The sequence below is a fragment of the Cydia fagiglandana genome, chromosome 13 (genome assembly GCF_963556715.1).
Source record: "Cydia fagiglandana chromosome 13, ilCydFagi1.1, whole genome shotgun sequence".
NCBI classification, from domain to species: domain Eukaryota; kingdom Metazoa; phylum Arthropoda; class Insecta; order Lepidoptera; family Tortricidae; genus Cydia; species Cydia fagiglandana.
Window position 1 is genome coordinate 1043655 of NC_085944.1, and position 23666 is coordinate 1067320.

General features: G+C 36.9%; 1 protein-coding gene across 1 annotated transcript in view; it reads left to right on the plus strand.

Annotated features, from left to right (window-relative positions):
- LOC134669972 (protein real-time) overlaps positions 1-23666 on the plus strand; it is a 90195-nt gene that overhangs the window by 42760 nt on the left and 23769 nt on the right. The window contains exon 5 of the mRNA XM_063527618.1: positions 7247-7423. Coding sequence (XP_063383688.1) covers positions 7247-7423 — 177 coding nt within the window. The remainder of the gene's footprint in view (positions 1-7246; positions 7424-23666) is intronic.

The window sequence follows — 23666 nt, forward strand, 5'->3', positions numbered from 1 at the left end:
AACTATCGCTGTCCTGTTCTAGCGGACGGGAAGTAAAAAAACACTACAGTAATAACTTATTACTGTAGTGTTTTTTACTTTTTAATAATAAAAAACGCAAACAGCCAATTATTATTGCCGCGAGCCGCTTCTACACGACCCGATCAGCTATCATTTCACGTGTTTGATCGTGCAAATACTGCTTAATAAAATCAAAGATTATTTATATATTTTTTTTTTAATCTCATCCGTGTTCATAAAGCTTATATAGTTTGTCAATGGACTTTCTCATTTCAAACATAGACAGAAAGAATCATACTATCTTTGTCTTACACTAGTACTAGCACCCAAAAGAAAAGGATGGGTATAGTTTTCCTGGTTCTTACTGACTGAAAAATTGGTTTGACCAACTATATTGCACAATTATATTGAATGAACGAATATTGAATGGTACTGAATGGCAGAATAAGTTTGTGCCTTTAACTTTTAAAAATTAATTAAAGAGGGAAATTGTTTTTGACATTTTGGATGTGAAGGTTTGATTTGATGCTTAAATAATTATAATTTAACCTATTTCCTCGCATGTTTGGAGAAAAGCACTATATATGCCTCGGCAGGAATAGCAATTCGTGGATTCGTCTTCTTTGTCGGACTCCGCTTCGCGTCGTCCGACAAAATCGAAGCTCATCCACGAATTGCCCTTTCCCGGCCTCTGCAATAATGTACTATTTAAAAATCCCTCTTCACGCTTAAACCGCTGAACCAATTTCGTTGAAATTTTGTATAGAAATAGTTTCAGTCTCGACACAGGACATAGGATGGTTTTTATAACCAAAAGCATCTTTTGAGGATGTGAAAAGTGGGGTGGAAGTTTGTATGAGGAGTCAATAACCGCTGAACCGGTTTAGGTGAAATTTAGGATGGTATACATCTGTGATTTAGATGAAAATGATACCTAACATGACTTCAAACTTTACCTTAAGCAGTATTTACCTCAGGAATTCAGTTTCGTCGACGAAGTTGAATTCTCCCCATACTCCATTTCATAACTTTAAAGGATGATTATTGAGATAAAAAGTATCTTATGTCCTGTCTTGGGACTCGAAATATCTGTATACCAAATTACAATTAAATTGGTTGAGCGGTTTAAGCGTGAAGAGGAATTAAAAAAAAGAAGGTATTTGTTTAAAGTTTATATGTTTTTTCTAAGGAATGGTGTCAATGTGATACCAAAAATGAATTCAGCACCCACGATTTATACGAAAATGATACCAAACACGGCCTAGCAGCTTCACTAATGTAGATATCAAGATAAAATTGAAAGCCCTAAATAAACTTTCAAGAGCGGATATCTCAAAAACTATTCAAGATATCGAAAAACTTGACTGAATAAAACTTGTAACAAATTTTATCAGCTTTTGGTTTGTCTCAGTAGTCATGTCGCTAAGACGCAAAGTTTCCAAGATATTAGTGAAAAACCGAAAAATGAGACCTTCTTTCCCCCCTCTCCCCCCCAGCACCGGGGCTACGGCCGGGGACTTTTGATATGTTCACCTCCTAACTAGTCCAAACAAAGTTACGGAGTCAAAAATTGTGTTCCTAATAGCATTTCCCTCTATAACTTCTTATTTCTTGGCCTAGGCGTCTTTGAATAACCTTTAAAGTGTATTAAAAATCAAAATACAAGTTATTTTCGAAAGTCGCTGAACAAATGTTGATCAGTATAAGGAGTACAGCCTACAGTTAAATTTTATGCTCATATTACAGGCCACACCCGGTATATATAAATTCAAGTAAAGTCCAATTAATTAAGGTTAAGTAGATGACAGTTTCTTAACAAATAAAAAATGCGTTATGCTAACGTTAACAACAAAGGTTACCAATGACCATTAATTTGCAGTACCTATATATGCAAACACGACCAATTGAAATTTAATGCATTTTATTCAAAACGAGCGATATTTTTTCCCGCGACCTTGGCTCCGCCAAAACCGGCAGACATCTTGTAATTCACATGCCGAAAATCTAGACACGCGTTAAAGTGAGCGTTAATTATGACGTCCTATCGTAGCCGCTATGACGTTTATTCGAACGTCATGTGGTGCAAATAAATGTGGACTAGACACAATAACAATGACAACTAAAGTGAATTACCTATTGTGGTTTCACTTTTCACTTTTGTGTTTTTTAGGGTTCCGTATGCAAAGGGTAAAAACGGGACTCTACTAAGACTCCACTGTCCGTCTGTCTGTCAACAGGCTGTATCATGAACCGTGATAGCTAGACAGTTGAAATTTTCACACATGATGTATTTATGTTGCCGCTATAACAACAAATACTAAATAGTACGGAACCCTCGGTAGGCGAGTTCGACTCGCACTTGTCCGGTTTTTAAGGATGTGACCTTGTAAGTAATAGACAGGTGTCGTTTATTGTGTGTGGGTTTTACTCGAATGTCAATTTTATCCCCTAAGAGAGGCAATATATAGGTAATATATTTTCCGAAAAAGCTTGAACCCTAACCTTGTCGAATACTGCCTTAAATTATATGGGGAAAAATGGTAACAAGTGAAAAATGTAGGTATGCCTTCACACTATGACTTTTGATCACAATTGAATCGTGCATTGACACATACACATAATTGGAACGACGATCTTTGATTATGATCAATTTATCATAGGATTTAGAAGGTCGTCATCGTGATTGGGCGTGTAAATGCGACCTATACGTGTTCGATAAAAGGTCTGGAATGGTGTAACTATTAGTAACTAAAAGTGAATTCGTAACATAACTATCTTTTGCTAGTTGCGCGTTTTGAGCAGTAAATTTATAGTATTCGATATTACGCTTCTTTAGAGGAAAATTGTGGCGTTCCCTGCCTAAAAGAATCCTTATGCTACATGTACATTAAAGTGGGAAAGCCGTAATTGTGCTGTTGGTGTTGTCGCTGCCTTATAACAGTAACATTAAGGTATTATAATGCCTGATGGGAACAGTCTTGTCATATTTCTGGAATCACAGCTGTCGTGTAGAGATTTCGCCTCTAATAATCTATACGCATATAAGTATACTATAAAATGCCTCACAATCGATATTAAACTTTCGTGAGACATATTTTAAATTGTTTATACGACAACGGTTTCGCTACGGTTTTTTAGTCGCTATTGGCTACAATAATAGCGACTAAAAATTCAAGTGAGTGAAACCGTTGTCGTATAAACAATTTAAAATGCCTCACATTAGCTCCCCAAATGTAGTTGAATACAAGTTTGAATGTTTGTGCGGGATTTCCTTATTGTCAATCAATCAGGTGAGAAGGTACGATTAGTGTAACCCTTGAAATTAGTTGTAGATTATACGTGAGAAAAGAGAATACCCTTGCCCGGCCTTGCCCATCAGATCAATGGCGCTTTTCATGTCAAGAAAATAATTTTCTAATAGACAGGTGGTCACGCCTTGACCACACCACTCACGGCAATAATTGCTTCATAACATATTTGGTTTAAAGTAATTACCGATAGAACGTGAGCGAAGTAAAAAAATATAAACCCTCGATAAATCGATATTCTGAGATTTTTATTTATCAAAGAAAAATTTGCGAATATCAACGAACATTGATATCCGGTGTATACAATTACAACAGCACCTCTAGCACATCTTGCATCCGCGACTTAGACCGCGACTCGAGTCGCCATTTCCGCGGCTGTCAAATCTGTCGATTTCCATAGCATAACTTGTACCCGCGACTGCAACAGCCGCGTAGAGAACTCAAAGTCGCGGCGCGACTCGTTAGTGTTACCCGGCGAAATCAAAGTCTAAACAAATCGATATTTGCAAGTGGCAACACTGAATCGGAAACCAGGGATGCGCTAAATCATTCGTTCTTTGGTGGTAAAAAATCTAGTTTTTTGTCGATGGTTAAGTTTTTCCTGTCAAAGCCAAGGAACTTTCAAATTTTGTCAACATTTAATTACGGGAAAAAATATGAAAAAATGTAAGTAATAGAGCCTTATATACTTAATATTGATAATATTCCTTAAAATATATATTGTTTAAAAATTTCTGTTTAATAAACCTTTAAAATAAAATATTTTTGTTCTCATATTCCTGTTGTAAATAGTTTTTTTTTTTCAGAATAAGTTCAGCATTATCCTAGACACGATTGATATCCCGGCACCCAAAGGAAAATATTATTAACAGGAACGTGCCAACAGGACCCGAAGTGGAGATTCAGGAAAAGAAACACACTAGGCAAGCTTGTAGGTTTCAAACGCCGAGCTGTCCCCTTTTCTAAATTAACTAAGATGTGAGAAGCGCTACCGAGGAAGTGAACTATTAATAATGACTCTAATGGTTATAGCGTACCTATCTAAGCTGCCACAGTAACTCTCAAATAAGTTTCATATAGTTTTTCTTGTGCCAATAATGGATGGCATGTGTGTGTACTGTGTACCTAACTGTTTATGATTTGACAAATTGATATGAAAAGCTTATTTCATAGTCCTTGATGAAGTCATGACCATATTTTATTGTCTTGTTTACAAACCAATTTTCTTTCCAGGGTGATATTTAATTGTCCTACGCCGCATGTCGAAGAAAAAGGAAGAGAGAAAATACTTTTCAAGGGTAATAAAGAAGATTCTTACAATTTCTCTATAGTGGTTCTAGATGTTAATATACATATATTAGGTTTAATAATAAGAAGTCGAATATTGCAAGAATATATAAGGCAAAGCAATATACTATTAATTTAAATATTGTTTTTTTTCTCTCCTGTATATTTACCTGAAAAGAAACAAAAATAAAGTAGGTAGGTAAGTACCTAGAACTCCTAGAAGCCATTATTAATTAGCTCCCCAAGGCCCACTTCATACCTAATGTTGACAGCAACATATCATAGCATGATCGTATCAGGCCCTGTCAAACATGAAGTGAAACATCTAGAACACGGGTATGTTTTAGAGGAGTTTCAATATGGTAGACCATATGATAACCGTACCTATGCTACCTACGCAGACTATGACATGAACGTAATGACTCCTTCAAAATATTGTTGGTCGGCTCGGTCCAGTCACGTCACGGTATGGTGTTGGCAGGGGACGGAATGGTTTAGTGGGAGTTGACTGATATTTCATACAAAGCATGATTTTGAGCCGGACATGATCCTGTTATAGCCACGTATTACATCATTCTGTTACAGTACGATGCAGCGGGCACAGGCCACATGTAGGTATGTTTTGTTGAAGTCGAGGAAGGTTCCAAACGGTACCTAAATAGTAAGAGATTGTTGAAATTAGACATCTAACCGTGATCCTAAATATTACTACTAAGACTATGGCTTACTTACTAAGTCGGATTGTTTGTTTTGAACATTTGTACCTACCCACCTCATCGGCTTCATTTATGTACAAGTAGGGTTTCTGGTTTCTCGAACTTTTTAATTTCTCGAGGCACGGGAATTCTCGACCAAGATTTCTCGAGTTTCTCGAGTATCTCGAGAAATTTTGAAAGCTCCAAAAAACACCATGTTATTTTTTTTTGCTTTTTTACAAATCAGACTCGTAGGAATCGTAGGTGAGATCAATAATCAAACATATGGTACATTTTTAGACACCATAAATTACACTTAATAATAAAAAATACAACAACAAAAAAACTATAGGTGCAGGCGTGCTCACCGGCGATCTGTTATGCTATAGTGTATTTCTTTAGGTAAGTATTCAACAAAATGTAAACAAACCACAATATGGTATTTTATTAGGCAGCAATATTCAAGTCAATAAATTTAACTCAAACAAACAAACTAAACTTACAGAAGTTTTACTACTTACTATGAATTACTCGTACTTACTCAATGTAACAATAAAGCTGCTAAAATTATAATATTTTGCTAATAGAATATATCGGGATGATTTGATTTATCAATAGTAATTTAGTTTTGTAATATTTGTTATTACACTTATTACATGGTCCTATAATTTATCTCGCATCATATTATCGTATTGTACTCTTAGACAAAAATTTATTACATTAAAACAATCATAAGTACATAGGCAAAGGGTTAGGTAATACATGTGTGGTCCTATAATTCGTTACAAAAAAAATTTAAGCGTTTTTCAATAAAAAGACACTACATGAATGTCTGTCATGAATCATGAAAGTTTCAAAACATGATAATTGGTTAAAGCTAGAACGATAGGGGACGGATCAAGGTAGTTTTTTATTTGGTTGGTAATAAATGTTTTAAGTAGGTTCCTACCTGAAAATGTAAAAAAAAACATTGTTTATATTTATTTAACTACCTAAAGAAATACATTATAGACACATCATGTGATATACGCGTGTTTTCTTTTTACTTATCACAAGAGATTTATTTCTCGAGTTCTCGAGGCATTGAATATTTTTTTCCCGTCTCGACTTATGACAAATTTCTCGAGATTTCTCGCCTCGGGAATTCTCGAGCAGAAACCCTATGTACAAGCAAAGCGGCCTCCGTTGTTAGGTTGATGAAAGTTTGGTGTAAGGAAGTCATAGGATTACTTTTACAAACTTACAAACCTGAATTGAAATTTAAAAATCCTCCATATGTACCTAATTACTTAATTGAGTACCTACAAGCTAGCTGTTTGAAATTAAAGTTGTAAACATGATGGGTGTGTTGTGGTACTTGTAGGTATCACCGTGCATAATCGATATAAGAGTGCGTAAAGCGCATTTAGTGATTGTTCCATACTTCCTTATTCCTTAGGGCAATAAGTAATTATACAAATTATATTATTGCATAATATATCAAACTTGTTTTTAAGTTATAATTATCATGAGTTTAGTTAAAAAAGTACAAGCAAACCACCCGCGAGAGCGAGTCGCGTTATAAAGTCGCGTAGACTTCGACTCGCGGATTGACATAAAGACGAGAGAATATTTTGTCTCTAAATAGGCAGTTGTGCTACGGATTTTAGTTCAAAGTCGCGATCGTTGTCATTTTCTGACAGTGACACCTGATCGCGAGTTTGTCGCGGCTCTCGCGCGTGAGTTGTGCTGCCAACACGCGACAAGCCGCCAAGGCGCGCCGATCTGTCACTTCTCACGCCTGTCGCGGCCAGTTGTGCTAGAGGTGCTGGTGTTGTTGAAGTATAAAATGGAGTAGGATGGAGCCAGAGGTGTAAGTAGTTTAAAGCTTGAAAAATCATGTAAAACAGTTAAACCTATACACGTTGTAGGTTCGTATACATAGAGCAAATCCTCAAACGTCATCTTCTTTCACAGGCAAGGAGCTGATCGAGGTATTCATGAAGGGTGTTGAAGCCGACGGCATCAAAGACCTCCAACCTTGGAACCCTGACGACCCGGCACACAACAGGGAACTCAGGCGCATTGTCTCCAGAAATACGGAGCCTCTGTCACCAAGGACCACGACCGAGCCGCAGCGACAGCCTAAACCAGGTTAGTCTGATCTTTTTATTCCCCATGTCAATGTTGGGAAGACTGGTATATGAAATTTATTAAAGTGGTGTCGCTTCGATGCCGTCTGGCGCAAGAAAACCGACTGCCTCGCTGCTAGGCAAGGTGCGCGGGAGTGGCAACAGCATTTTAAGCATGATGCCAATAAGTTTGATTGTCCTCTGATGTCCAAATGAGCCAGAGGACCAAATCAATTTTATATATTTATTATTAGTAACTAACATGTAGATTAAGTAGATTAAGTTCAAAATATGTGGACCTAATGTTGTCTAGTAATAAATACATTCATTCATTCATTCATTCATTCATTCATTCATTCATTCATTCATTGGGCAAAAACTCTCGTCTTTATATACGTACCATCACGCTATACACGATTGTTGCGACATTTAAGGTCCTAGCTAAATTGGTTGTTCAATACTTGCGCTGCAGAATTTCCAATTTAGCAAGAACCCTAAATGGCACAACAATCCCGTATGGTGATTGTATGACGCTCAAACAGTTAAAAAGGAAGAGCCTCACTTCTGCTCTACCAACCTTCTGTAAGGAGTATGTACACAAACGAGATTTCTTTACTTAGAGAGTCATGCACAGGTTTGCACGACGGATCCGAAATGTATGGGTAGATCCGCGGATCAGATCTAATTTCATATATTGTTAGCGGGGTTTTGAACGTGCCCTAACTGACAGCGTATGTCATCGAGCCACTCTCCGTCAAGATGGTTTTCCACGAAAGGGACAGGAGCGTCGGTTTATGCATTGTCGTAGATTCAGTCCAAGAATAAATCGTTTACTCAAGACCTAGTGCGTTTCCCTGTTATTAATATGTCGGATTCGGATTCATCAGATCCGGATAATTTAATACATTTCGGATTCGGATTGCAAACCCTGCACAGGTGTCTCTATGCTAACGCTAGTGTCCTCTCAAGGGCAGACCCGACCCTCATTCGTATGCCGGCAACTCACTATATTTCCTGGTTTGTTTTTTGCGTTGCGCAGCATTTTCGTTTGACACATTGAGGAAAATATACGAACGGGCGCAAAGCTGACACGAAACAAGGCACTAACATTGTATAAGGTTACCTTCAAAACCGAATTTCAATTCTTCTTTATCTTCTTTGGCTGCCATCATGATTATTTCACCAATGTCAAAAGGGTGCTCATACTTTTAGGAAAGGGACAACTACGAGTAGGCTTTACTGGAATGGTTAAATTTCAATTTTAATGAAAGTTAATGAATAGCAAATGAATTCTCATCTAATTAACGCCATATTTCGAAGTTCTGTAACCCAGTTCGAAACGGGCCAAGTGGTCATCGTACTGAATTCAGACTTCAGACTATGTATCACTGTCCAATTGGGACTATACGTTTGCTTAGGCAAAAACTAGGTTATCGGAGTCGGGAAAATTGTGTCAAACAAAAGTCAAGAAAGCGGTGATTGATCTCTTTTCTTGACCGAGGGTAGGAAAAATACTAAACTATATATTTTTGTTGGAGAAAAACTAACTTGTCACTGGCACTTAGCAAAGTTACTAGTAGTTTTTTTTCGTGGCAGACAAGCATACGCGATGCCTTTTGAACGCCAAAGACGCACGCGGCTACAGTCCAATTATATATATGTAAATTTTCGAGCATTCTGACAAGGTTTACTCTGACGTGCCACACACTATAGGAGTAAAAAGTCCATACCAAAAATAAAAAACTAATGAATTCACTAATAATGCCAAATGGAACTGTAACAAAGATATAAAGAACTTTGGGTTAATAGATTATTCGATCTACTCGTGTTAGTTATTTACTAAATAATAGGTGGTATTATTCGTCTAACATGTAACCATTATGTTAATATGGTCACCTAATTCTACTGAAAACTGGTCAGCTAGTTTTCAGCCATTGAAAGTTTAATGAGACCCCATTCCGCTATCGAGTCACCTCATTCTGTCTGTCCATTTGAAAGAACGTTTAGAAATGTATTTAGACGACCGGTCTGGCCTAGTGGGTAGTGACCCTGCCTGCGAAGCCGATGGTCCTGGGTTCGAATCCTAGTAAGGGCATTTATTTGTATGATGATACAGATATTTGTTCCTGAGTCATGGGTGTTTTCTATGTAATCTGTGTAAGAATGTCCTATAATAATATTTATTTATTATTATTATATATTAAAATGTGAAGCCCTTTGTGAATTAATTAGTACCTAACTACTTATTGGTTTACCGTTTAACCGAGTCGGTTGGTAAGAGGTACATGCCTATTCTCAAAAGTTTTCAAGTGTATTAAACTTTCCAAGTTGTAATCCACGCATGGTATCGATCAGGTATTCCGCCCACGCACAATTAAGGACATACGCGAAGGTTGTGGCCGTGGGGGCTATCACCTGGCACTGGGTGCCACGTGAAAAATTAAGTTGAAAGAAAATTAGCTAATTAAAAACTATTATATTGATGAATTAATTTTGTTTATATCGGACAAACAAAAACAACACATAAACAAAAAAAATTGTTTTGGTGCTTTCCGTTATTTTTTAATTAAAAAAAACATGTGAAAAGACATGGTTTAAACTGTCAAATTCAATGGTGTAGGTAGTGTAGTTATTGTCCAGTCTTTTATCTAGACTAGATAAGATACATAGAAACAGTAACTCATCAACAGTCCGTGTTCGTTATACAAACATGCCTTCCGCATCTCCGCACTGCAGCAATATGCGCATCCGTCCATATTGTTCTAGTTGAGACAAAACAGAACCTATTGTGGTATGAACACGCAGACTAGGTCCCAAGTTCTAACTAGTTATTGTTTAACAAGCTAGCTTGTTATACACGTTACCTAACAAGTACATCGCCAGAGGTACCAGTATACGTTTGATCTGACATTTATAATTGCAGTTCCGGTTCTCTGGGTCTCTTCTTCTCAGGAGCTAACGCAAAATTATTGTAGTTTTTATATTCAACTAGCGACCCGCCCCGGCTTCGCACGCGTTACACAAATCCTTAACAAATATACCAAAACCTTCCTCAATAATTTCTCTATTGATAGGTGGCCGAACTTGGTCTTAAAGACCAAGACCAAGAGAGCCAAGAGAGTCTTTAAGACCAAGTTCGGCCTGGCCAGCCAGCACATTCGGGCCCATAACAGGCGTAATCCGTAATTTTTTGAGGTCGCCGTCATCGAAATCGATGAGGAGGACTATATATATTGATAGATGAAAACCACATGAAAATCCGTTCATTAGTTTTTGAGTTTATCGCGAACATACACACAGACAGATGCGACGTGGGCTTTGTTTTATAAAGTGTAGTAATTGTTACACGTTTTAATCCGACGGGCAGCTGCCGTGTTGCTGTCAAATAGTACTCCGAAATCTTTAGAGCCACAATATGGATATTTCAGCTACAGTCCGGGCAGTTACAGTTAGTTAAATATTAACGCTAGACGCGAATGAATATTTAAGCGAGAGACCGCGCTCGTATAATGAGGTGCCTAAACTAAATGGTTTTCGGCTTCGCTAGGCGCATGTACCATTGAATTAAATTATGCTATTTACCTACTTAGGTACAATGTGATGTTTTTGTTTGACTTTATCATGAGGTGTTTTTTAACTTAATAAGGTGGAATTTCAGAATTATCATCATATAAAAGACTTATTTTTTTTTATTTTTCTAAAGAAAAATAAATAATAAATAAACGATGGGCCTTATTTGGTGCACCTTATATACGATTCATACTTAATTAATACGGAAAAATTGTTGATCAAAATATTCGATCCGGAGGAAAATAATACAATAAGTAAATTGTAAAACTCGATTCGCGTTGGACCTTCGTTTTTTACGGTCATTCTAATTAAACCCCTCATCATCTAAACCCGATAAGTCTGTACGTCTGCCTGTCCTAAGTGTACTCGTTCACTGACCCCCCAAAGTGACCTCTATAAAACTGATTACCGTGCCATGTTTCAGGTTTTATTGTTAATAAATTACGTTTCTTTTTGTTTGTATACATTTTGGACAGTTGGCATTAATGCTTTGTGAATATTTAAGTTGTGGAGCCGATTCTGCGCTTTATAATTTGATTAAGTTTAATCCTGTTTTGTTTCGATCACGACCTTGACGCTCCCTGTCCATTGAAGCGGAGCGAGGTAAAAATTTTTTCACCACACCAGCTCGGAAAGGCTTACTTTGCACTTCAAAAACTGATAGCAAAGTTGCATTTTATTAACATGTGAGGCAAAGTAATCAAATGCAATTTTTGAGTTGTTTTCTTAAGTTTGCTGGTAGAATTGACTTTTAGATGATGATTTTGGATGATAAATATTTAATAACATTCATTTGGATTTCATTTGGTTTGATTTTGTATGATATTTTACATTTAATATTTGCTTCGGGTTGGTGTGGTGAAAAATTTTGTGTTTCACTTGGGGGCAAATTTTGTTTAACCCTCGTGATTTGATACCCTCGCAACGCTCAAGATTCCATTTTTCGAACCACTCGCTACGCTCGTGGAACCTTTCGCTTGCTCGGGTATCAATTAGGGATTGCAAATCCGAATCTATTTTACAAAATCCGGATTTTCGGATAATTTTCACGCCGAAATCCGAACTTCGGATAAAATCCGGATTTAGGGAATGTTTTCTTGGTACCAGGAATAAATAAAAAAAAACGACTTTCTAATAAGAAATTAGTCTTTTTATTTACTGTAATAGTCTTATGCAGTGGCGTAGCTAGGTGGGGGCGGCGGGGGCGGCCCACCCGGGTGTCACCCATTTAGGGATGATTTGGTTTCATGGTGGTATCAGATGGGTTGATGTAGGGTAACCGATGGTGACCATGCTCACATAATCTCGTCTGCCAAGGTGTTTCGGCAGGAAAAGCCTTGGCAGACTTATATATTCCTGACATGAGGGTCCATACCTACCGACTGGAATTGGTTTCATGGTGGTATCATCATCATCATCTCAGCCATAAGACGTCCACTGCTGAACATAGGCCTCCCCCTTGGACATCCATTCGTACCGGTTGGAAGCGATCCACATCCAGCGTCTTCCGGCGGCCTTAACAAGGTCGTCCGTCCATCTTGTGGGTGGACGTTCTACGCTGCGCTTGCTAGTCCGTGGTCTCCACTCGAGCACTTTTCCACCCCATCAGCCATCTTCTCTGCGCGCAATGTGGCCTGTCCATTGCCACTTCAGCTTGCTAATCCGGTGGGCTATGTCGGTGACTTTAGTTCGCCTACGGATCTCCTCATTTCTGATTCGATCACGCAGAGAAACTCCGAGCATAGCCCTCTCCATAGCTCGTTGTGCGACTTTGAATTTTGAGGTGAGGCCGATAGTGAAAGACCACGTTTCGGAGCCGTAAGTCATCCCTGGTAACACACATTGATTAAAGACTTTCGTCATGAGGCACTGAGGTATGTCGGACGAAAAGACATTACGTAGTTTCCCGAACGCTGCCCAACCGAGTTGACCTCCTTCTCGAAGTTGGACCTACCTAATTGGACTACTTGTCCTAGGTAGATGTAAGAGTCAACAACTTCGAGTACCGAGTTCCCAAAAGAGACTGGGATGGGCACAACATTGGCATTTGACATAAGTTTCGTCTTGTCCATGTTCATTTTCAAGCCCACCCGTTGTGAAACTCGGTTGAGGTCATCGAGCATCATGCTGAGTTCCTCCATCGACTTTGTCATGACTACGATATCATCGGCAAACCGAAGGTGAGTGATGTATTCGCCGTTGATGTTGATGCCAAGTCCTTGCCATTCCAGGAACTTGAAGGCGTCTTCCATTACGGCAGTAAACAGTTTCGGAGAGATAACGTCTCCCTGCCTTACGCCTCTTTGCAATGGAATCGCCTTCGTGCTCTGCTCCTGTACTCGGACCGACATGGTGGCGTTACTATACAAATACTTCAACAATTCGATGTACTGATAGTCAATATGGCATCGCTGAAGAGACTCAAGCACCGCCCATGTTTCCACCGAATCGAAGGCTTTCTCATAGTCCACAAACGCTAAGCATAATGGCAAGTTATACTCTTCGGTCTTCTGTATAACTTGCCGCAGCGTATGGATGTGGTCTATGGTACTATAGCCTTTTCGGAAACCGGCTTGTTCGGGAGGCTGGAAGTCATCAAGTCTGTGTTCGAGACGGTTCGTGATGACCCTTGAGAACAGCTTATAGACATGGCTCAGAAGCGTGATGGGTCTGTAGTTCTTCAATAGGCTATCACCTTTTTTGAAAAACAGCACCACCTCGCCTCTATTCCATGTTTCAGGCGTTTTGCTCTCGGACAAGACGGAATTAAAGAGCTTCTGGAGGACTTTAAGTACCGGTGTTCCACCCGCTCTCAGAAGCTCTGAAGTGATTCCATCTTTGCCCGGCGCCTTGTTGTTCTTAAGCTGCTTCAGGGCCATCCTAATCTCCGACAGACTGATGCCCGTACCAGGGACAGGAACCGGTTACCTTAACCGGGGTTTTTCATAAGGTTATTTTAGAAGCGGTTCTAAAAACCCCTACCATAACGGTAACCGTCTGAAAAGGTAACACTTTGATTCGGTAACCGTATCAGATACGGTTAACCTCTGTTACCGGTAACCGAAATAAAAACCCAGTGTTACGGTTACCTCATTATAAGGTTTTTGACCAGTTCAAACGATTGTAATCTTTACGCACACTTAAATTCAACTTGTTATTGAATAACCGAGGTTGGCATGGGCGGTCTATGAAGCCAGCACAAACAAGTTTTTTGCCGTTCCTTTGTTTATCTTTATACCTACCTGTGTGGTGTGTTATAAATCTATAATTATAAATCTTATTATCAGATCTGGGGGACCTAAGGTAGGTGGGTAAGTTTTATTTATTTATTTTATTAGTTTTAGTTTTAATTTATTTAGTTTATATTAAAATAAAATAGATAAAATAAATGTAATAAAATAAATAAAAAAATTATATTAATAAAAAAAAAAAGAAAAAAAATTTAATAAAACTAATAAAATTAATAAAAAAATAAATAAAATAAATAAAATAAATAAAATAAATAAAATAAATAAAATAAATAAAATAAATAAAATAAATAAAATAAATAAAATAAATAAAATAAATAAAATAAATAAAATAAATAAAGTAAATAAAGTAAATAAAATAAATAAAATAAATAAAATAAATAAAATAAATAAAATAAATAAAATAAATAAAATAAATAAAATAAATAAAATAAATAAAATAAATAAAATAAATAAAATAAATAAAATAAATAAAATAAATAAAATAAATAAAGTAAATAAAGTAAATAAAATAAATAAAATAAATAAAATAAATAAAATAAATAAAATAAATAAAATAAATAAAATAAATAAAATAAATAAAATAAATAAAATAAATAAAATAAATAAAATAAATAAAATAAATAAAATAAATAAAATAAATAAAATAAATAAAATAAATAAAATAAATAAAATAAATAAAATAAATAAAATAAATAAAATAAATAAAATAAATAAAATAAATAAAATAAATAAAATAAATAAAATAAATAAAATAAATAAAATAAATAAAATAAATAAAATAAATAAAATAAATAAAATAAATAAAATAAATAAAATAAATAAAATAAATAAAATAAATAAAATAAATAAAATAAATAAAATAAATAAAATAAATAAAATAAAGTAAATAAAGTAAATAAAATACATAAAATACATAAAGAAATAAAATAAATACTCCCAAGGTCGTCCGTTTAAAGCTAATCCTCAGCCCGCAAGTAGCTACTTCCGAGCCTCGACAATAATGTACTATTAAATGTAGCAAACCAAGCAACCGATAATAAAGGTAACCTTAACTGAATGAAAACCTCTTAAAAACCCTTAACAAAGATAGGGTTACCGTTTCAATAAGGTTACCATTATAATCAGGTAACAGTATGATAGGGTTACCGAATGATAAGGTAACCGAATCGATTGGGTTACCGAATTGATAGGATTAAGCGTAAAGAGGGGTTTTCCGGTCCTTGGCCCGTACAGCTTGGCTCTTGGATCTCTTACCAAGCTGTCAACGGGCTTTGCGATCGAAGTGTATAACTTTCCATAGAACCTCTCGATCTCGCCTAAAACCTCCGCTTTGCTCGACGCTATGCTGCCATCTCCCCGTTTCAGCTTCGTCAGCTGGCGTGATGGCGTGCTGGATGGTGGTATCAGATGGGTTAAATTAGGGGTCCCGGTGGCCACCTTTGAGAGCGTCTGCCAAGCACTTCCGGCAAAAAAATACTGGCAGATTTCGCTTTTCTGCGTCTACATGTAAATTTCTAACTGCTGCCATAACTATTATTTCGGTATCAGATGGGTTAAATCAGCCCCCTTTTTTCGCACCGGAAGTGGCCTTCTTTTTCGTACTTTCGGCAAGTTCCGCCGCGGCAGACTATCGAATTCGGACTTAGCATCACTTTTATGGGAAACCATTGTGCGGAAAATATGCGGCCGGCTCTTCTACTAATCCGGCATCCAGCTTTTATTGCACGAGCCTGCCGCGCGCGGAAAAACCAAGCCACGGTGACGCCTGAGCCAAACATCGAACACTCAGTTTAACGTGAAGTCACACAGACACCGCGCTTGTCATGAGGCTGTTCAAGGCCCAAGGCCAGGGAGTGAGCCAGGCAACCCCCCCTCTACCCGCTTGACGCGTATTTGCAGTAATCAGAACATTTTAACGGTGCAAAAGGCAATTGTATAGTAGTTTAACAAAAAATCCGAAAATTCGGATTTGGGTTTAAAAATCCGGATTTAGAAACGGATTGAAAAATTGGCGGATAATCCGGATTTTTGAAGTTCGAATAATCCGGATTGCAATCCCTAGTATCAATATGAGCACGAGCGGTTAAACAACAACTTTGCCCCCTTGTAAAACAAATAACTATTATCACGCTCACCGCTATGCTGCCTCGATCCGCTTCAGTGGACTGGCAGCCTAAAGCGTGTCATTACTTCATAAGGCATCTCACGGGCACTCAAAATTCCATCTCATTATTGGTGCACGTAAGTTGCCTAATGACAGACGCCAGAATAAGAGGAAAACCTTATCAAATTGTTCAGACAGAATCAGCTTCGGTTGCTTACTCGTGTTGAAAAAGGAGCTATTTAGCGAATGACTATGAATGAGGATAATCTTACACAAATTCTCGGGTAAGCTATCGCATTAGGGTAACTCAGCGGCAAATACCCCACGTGTATAATTTATACACGTGTATAATTTATACATTGATTTATAATCGAAAAAAGGATATTTAGACAATAAATATATCTGATTTCTGATAGACTTATAAGTACCATAAGCTTTGAGCAGCATATTATATTGTTACTTTTATACAGCCAGTAAACTTTTAGATCATATATTGACTCTCTGTAAAGACCATGGCGCCACCACATAAGCCTTACATGCCTTTTGGCATTAAGTCCGCCTTGTACGATACGTTTTCTTTTGCAATAATTATATAAATAATATTTTTAATACAGTTGCTCAAAAAGTGCTACTTTACGTAGCTGTTTAGCGTGCGGAAAGTTGGTTATCTCGAACTAGTGCTTTTTACTTTTCCAATTTTTTTAAATTTATACTTGTTCCAATTCACGACTACTTATTGATGAGTGTTAATATTAGTTTCCTTTAAACGTCGTAATCAGCATAAAAACCTATCGTTAATGTAAGAATACGAAAAATATTACATATTTCATATTTAATTACTTACCTCTTCATCATTATAACACGTTTATTTTTTAATATTCAATATTGAAAACTCCGTTCTTAATAAGTTGACTGAATGGAACGGAATAGCTGCCAAACGCCCATAGATGTAATATACTTAAAGACGACGTCTAACCGAGCTGTCACTGTTACCACTTTTGTTTAGTGTACGATTAACAATGTTTTTCTTATTTTTTCGCAACTGTATTAAAAAACGTCGTTCGATACACGTGCGGAAATGTCATTCTTCACTCGTCCCGAGTCTTGCCACTCGCCTGCGGCTCGTGGCAAGATATCTCGGTACTCGTGAAGTAATGACATACCTTCCGCACTAGCATCGAAATGTACTATTTTCCCATGCAGTGCGTTGTTAGGCATTTCCACTTCTACGCATCTCGCACGTACAATACTTAACTATAAATAACCTTCTAGCGATATTATAGCGATTTTTTTTATATCATAGGGTGGTATTCCATCTGTCCAATTTCTTTGTCCAATGCCATTGCATCTCACTCATTACTATACACATTAGACAAAGCAATTGGAATACCACCCTTACACACATTATTTAGAACCTGATTTTTTCCTCGATCCATGTATTAAATATACAGCTAAATTAAAAAAAACCCTCCAGTGAAAAAATTCACAACGAAGTGCTCTCGGAATCTATAATTTAATTGTATTTCTAATTGATTGAACAGGCACAGACACGACTGATCATTGTGAACTGGCCTGGCCGCTTTTGTTTCCAATTTAATTAATAAGGAAACCCGTCCACCACAGTTCGTCTCTTTTCTAGACGTGTTTATTTACAGCATAATTTAATACGAGGTAATTTATGAAACAAATATTTGTTTCCATCAATCAAATTACCTCCAATTATAAAAATATTCATGAAAATTTAAGAACCTTTAAGCACAAACATAATGACACAAGTATAGCCATTAATATATATTTATGAAAATAAATGGTTACTTGCCACTTACTTATGGTTATGTGTGATCAGTTGTGGTGCTGTTTGCACATTTTATTGTAATTATATTATTATGGTATTTAACCCTTCCATTTCCTTTACCCCAACCCTTTTAAATTTATTTTTTCCTTCCCACCATCCTTACCGTCCCTTCCTTGTTCCCAGGTCCTTCAACTGGTTTGATAATATGCGACGACACAAGCTCTCCAAAATCAATTGATAGATGCCTTAAGCGGAACAGCATGTCCAAAACTGAACACTCAAGCACTTCTAGTAAGAATGTTCCTAGTGGTGCTAAAACTGTTAGCAAACTACAGATATTCAAGCGGAAAAACAGTAAGGCCAAGCAATCAAGCAAGGCAACATTATCCATTGATGAAATCACAGTCAACCCTATAACTTCTAACAGAACGATACAGATAAGCAATAACGAATTTAAAAATATTGAGGAAAATGCTGATAAACCAATGAATGCAAGCAATGATACCATTAACAACAATAACGTTCAAGCAAGCCAGTCAAATTTAAAGTCTGAAAAGGATACTGCTAAATCGAGAAAAGCCAAACTATCCCTTAATAATGAAAGCAGTAAAGATACTAGTACAAGTACAAAAAGAAGAGCAAGCAAGGCAAGATTAAGCCTTGCCGGCAAAATTGAAAAAGCGAACCGAGAGAATAGTTCAAAAACAGTCTTACCTAAAGTGGGATCTGCATCTCATGAAATCACTGGTACCACGAGACAAGTTAATAGAGGGAGATTGTCTCTTGCCGATTCAGATGATAGTCTAAAGAATAATCTCGAAGCCAATGAACGCATACACACTGATACTAATAAAACTAGACGACGGAGTAAATCAAAAACTTTCACAGAGGAAGTTAGCAACACAAATGAGGTTTTCTCTGATGTGGATAAACACATTAAGCCAACGTTTATATACAGTGATGAATGTGTATGTACAGATCAAAAACACGCTAGCAAAATAACAACAGAGGAAGTAGAATTATATTCTAATATAGTAGGACCGTCCAGTGAGAATCACGTGAGTGAACATATTAATACTAATTTTGATGTTTCAGAACAAGGTACTGTTTCGTGTAATAATAATGCTTTATTTGCTTTACTTTGTGCTGTATTATCAATTTTAATTTTTTTGATATGGGTACGGTCATAATATTTTTTAATATCGTTTTAAGTGTAAATAAAATGTAAAGAAATTGTTTCGCAAGTACCTATATATTTTCTTTTTCTTTTTATATATAGCTTGTCCTTTATTTTTTTATGATGTAAAAGAGAAAGGCTTTATGGCTATGTATGTTTTATTTTATGTTTTTTAACTGCAAGTATGTTGTGTGTTTTTTGTACATCATATAAAATTATGCGACAATGAAGAAAATAAGATAGATTCAAAAATTAGCTAAAATTACCGGCCTATTTAGAAGTACAATTTGTACGTTATCACACACACGCTACGATTTTTCTGGGTTTATATATAGCAGGTCTATCGAACGTATGACCTGTGGCATTTACAGGAATTGCTATTAACAACCGCCTATCATGTAAACCAGTTAACAAATTATCTCCATGTTTGCGTTGTTGCTACGACTCCAGATCAAGCTACATTAGTCGTGAGACGAGGTAAAGGTTGCATCGCAGTTGCACAATGTGCGTCAGGAGTTCCATTTATGTATTGTAATTCCAAGTAGGGATATATGGAAAAACGTGTACAATCGGCGAAAGTTGTTACGCAAAATAACAGTGTTGAAAATAACGGAGAAAAGAATCTTCCTGATATAAACGTATCACTTGTGGGAGCCCTGCCCGTATGTCACAGGCGTTTTTCTCAGAGAGCTTTTGACGTAGAAAGCAGAAAATTTGGAATAGGTATAGCAACTATTTGCCCTAAGAGATTAACCTCTTGTAAACTCTATATTGCACATAAATACATATTTAAAATAACATACAATTAGTAAGAAGTACAAAGGCGAACTTATTTCTTTGAGGGATTTCTTCCAGTTAACCTTACAGATGTCTGTGTAAGATAGGATCCTGACCCAAATTTTAGTCATCTTATTGAATTTTTTTCGAGGACGAGGTTTCCTGTAGTTTTAATTTGATATTTTAAACCACCACACGGCACAGATGTGAAAGGGGTTTGGGGCAAAATCGTATAATATATTTTATTTTAAGGAACAGTAAAGGGGGTTGAATGAGCCAAATTATTTTTTTATTCGCAGCATTCAGTTCACTGCTGTTTTTGCCGCTGACAATACACGAAACGTCAACATCAGTATTCCCAGATTCCTATATTCAATTAATTCACCGTTGGTTTTGAATTAAAATGGTAATGGCTAGCGTGCGAACAAATAACGACTTTTTGCCGCCGACATATGGTGAAAATTTCAGGACTATACATGTGCTGAAAATGCGACATGACATGTTATTCATGTTGACGTGAAGTGCCTGGGATACCCGAGATAATCTAGATATTTTCCGTAAACTATTTGCCCATAGCTTTGAAACTGTTGGGGCGTTGACGGAGGTATGTATGCGTACAAGTATTTTACATTCGGAACGTTAGTCAAATCGGGGAGTTGGCAGACCCCGCCGGCGATGGCGGGATGAACTAGACTCCTTTTTGAAGGAGTGGCCAGACACAGGAGAGGAAAGAGATCTCTGGAGAAATTGGGGGGAGGCCTTTGCCCAGCAGTGGGACACGTAAGGCTCCAAATAATAATATAATAATAATAACGTTAGTCTATCGTTAGTGTAGAAACTGGTTTGTTTTAAACTTGCTATAGATTTATAGTCTCGCCTTTCTAATATTAGTCAAATATTAGAAAAATTTACTGCAGACGAGATATAAACAACAATAATCCATACTCAACTGTTAATAAACGCGAGATCGAAGAACATTTGTATGGTCGAATGATACAATACAAGATAATAACTTGTCTTAGCAAAAGTAGCTTAAGGAAAAACGTGACATATCTTAAACTGGTTATAAGTCTTTGGATATGCAGGTAAAGTTTTAAGTACATTTTGTGACTTTTTTATGAACAAAAAACTAAGTCTGACTGGTTTTAGGTACTTATAGTATTAATCTTAAATCTTTTGTTTTGAAATAAAATTATAAGGTGACTGAAGTTAAAAGAGCTAAAACTGTTAATATCTGAGGTACGTTTGTTCAGATAATTTTTAAGAAATATATTTCCTCTTATTTTAAACTTAATAAAAATTAGAACCTCTTGAACCTAACGAGATTTGAACGACGATCTCTTCTGGAATTATGGTTGAGTTAGTTGAGTTACTCTATAGTCTCTATACCATCTAAGCCACCAAAGTTTGTTCGACCCTGGCTAATCTTTCCACCATAGACAACATCTTGATTTTCTGTATCGGTATAACACCTGTTAGTTTAAAACCTTAAAGTAGATCTAGATATAGTCAGACCGTAAAAAGTCTGCAGCAATTTTGATAGCCCACGCAGTGCAAGTATCATTTTAAACGTCAAACTTCTATGAAATTATGACGTATAAATAACACTTAGGTGCACTGCGTGGGCTATCAAATCCGCTGGAGACTTTTATTGGTGCGACTTTATTATTTGTATAGCTATAGGAAAATACGATACGAGTATCTAGACATTACAAGGTTTTGACAATACGCCAAACTAGAACCCCTTAACATTCAACCACTGCACCCCTACGATTCATGCGACGCAGCGACTCAGCCTTGAACTTGCTTGCTTAAGAGCCAACAGGAGTGGTCATTTCTCCATACAAACGTAGTCCTCGTTTTCCTCCGTGGTTTTTGAAGCTAGAGCAATGATTTTTTCAACACAGATTAATATTGTCAATATCTGTGTCGGACCGTTTTGCTTTTTTTGATATTTTTGTTTTTTAAGGCGCTAGAGCCCTTCAAAAATGGCCAAAATGGCCTAATTGACTATGCCGCAATGAGAGGCGTGGTATTCAAAACTGATATCAATTAGCCAAAAAAGCAAAACGGTCCGACACAGATAATTTCATAATCATTTAGATTTCCAAATTTGGTTACGATTGGTTAAGTTTTGGAGGAGGAAAAAGAGGACTACGAAACCTCGATTTTTGTCATTTTTACGCAGGATTTTTCGCCTCAGCTGCAGTTGTCCCTATCGCACTAATTTTAGGGGCGGAGTCAAGTTTCTAAATACGTACACAGCCAGAAAAGTGATGGGCAATAGTCGACATTTAATGTCGATAATCTAGTGATGTAAGAAGTTATCGATAAACCGTCTTGTGTGAAAATATCTAGATCCTCCTAAGACACAAGGGGTTTTGCGTTGAGAGGGAGCACATTTTTGTAGTTACATAGGTACAATCTATTTTGAACTTTTTGATTCTAATATTTCAAATAGAAAATCATTTATTTACAAACAATATATATACAGTGGTACAACTAAACTAAATTAATAACTAGCTTAAATCTAAAATAGGCCCCTACCAACCAATCATTGTACCAAGGATGCTGGCGGCATTTCCCCGCTGTATCGCAATACTGATACGTTGTGCGAGGTAGCCGCCAGCTCTTCGGTCACCAGTTACGTCAACCAGACGCTTCGCGATTTCTGCGAACAACTTACGCGCGCTGGGACCCCATGGACCTAGAGTTTCAACTCCAAATGGTACAAAATGGTACTCTCTACCGAGGCTTTTATATTTCAGATTAGAAATCAAAATCAAAAAATATTTTATTGCATGGTTATGGGTTTACCAAATTTTTAGGTACAGTCACGCTCCGTAATTGTCAAGCAATTTAAGGTCCTAGCTAGGGAATGCAATCTCGCACCAAGATTGGCGATTCGAGATCTCGCACGAAAAATCCGAATCGAGATTGGGTGTTTCGAGATCTCGACAGTCAGATTTTCGGGATCGAGATTAATATCTCGACGAGATCGAATTTGACAAAGTAACTAAAAATGTGTTATTTTAATCAATAATCTCTAAGAATTCCATAGATATAGACATCGTAAAATCGGGCGTATCGAGATATTCCTAGGAATATAATGAAACGCCGACATTTCATGATCTGCCTAGCGAACACCAGCCATTTTGCGCAAACCTCAAGGTGTGATATTCTGATATTCCTATAGTCTATAGGCAAATTAAACAAAAGTCGTCTCCTTCACGATTTTCGTCGACATCTCTTCTAAATACCTAAAACTGGTATGGAATGGACGTGTTCCTCGTGGTCTCCAGAATATGAATAAACCGGTTTTTATTTTATGGAGGGGTGGGGGGACGTGTCGAAAAAAAGGAAGGAAAAAGTGGGCGGCCGACCAGCATTGATATTTGTTCGTCTTTAGTCCTATGGGACCGATCGGTTCGTGTGAGATGTCGTTTGAAAGAGTATTAAACGTGCAATTATTGTTTTATAATAACCGTAGTCATGACTGTAGTCATTTACAAAATATTTAAAATATATGATTTTTTACCGTGCATGGATGGCATAAGTACTGACAAAACATGCGTCTAACTCAATACATTA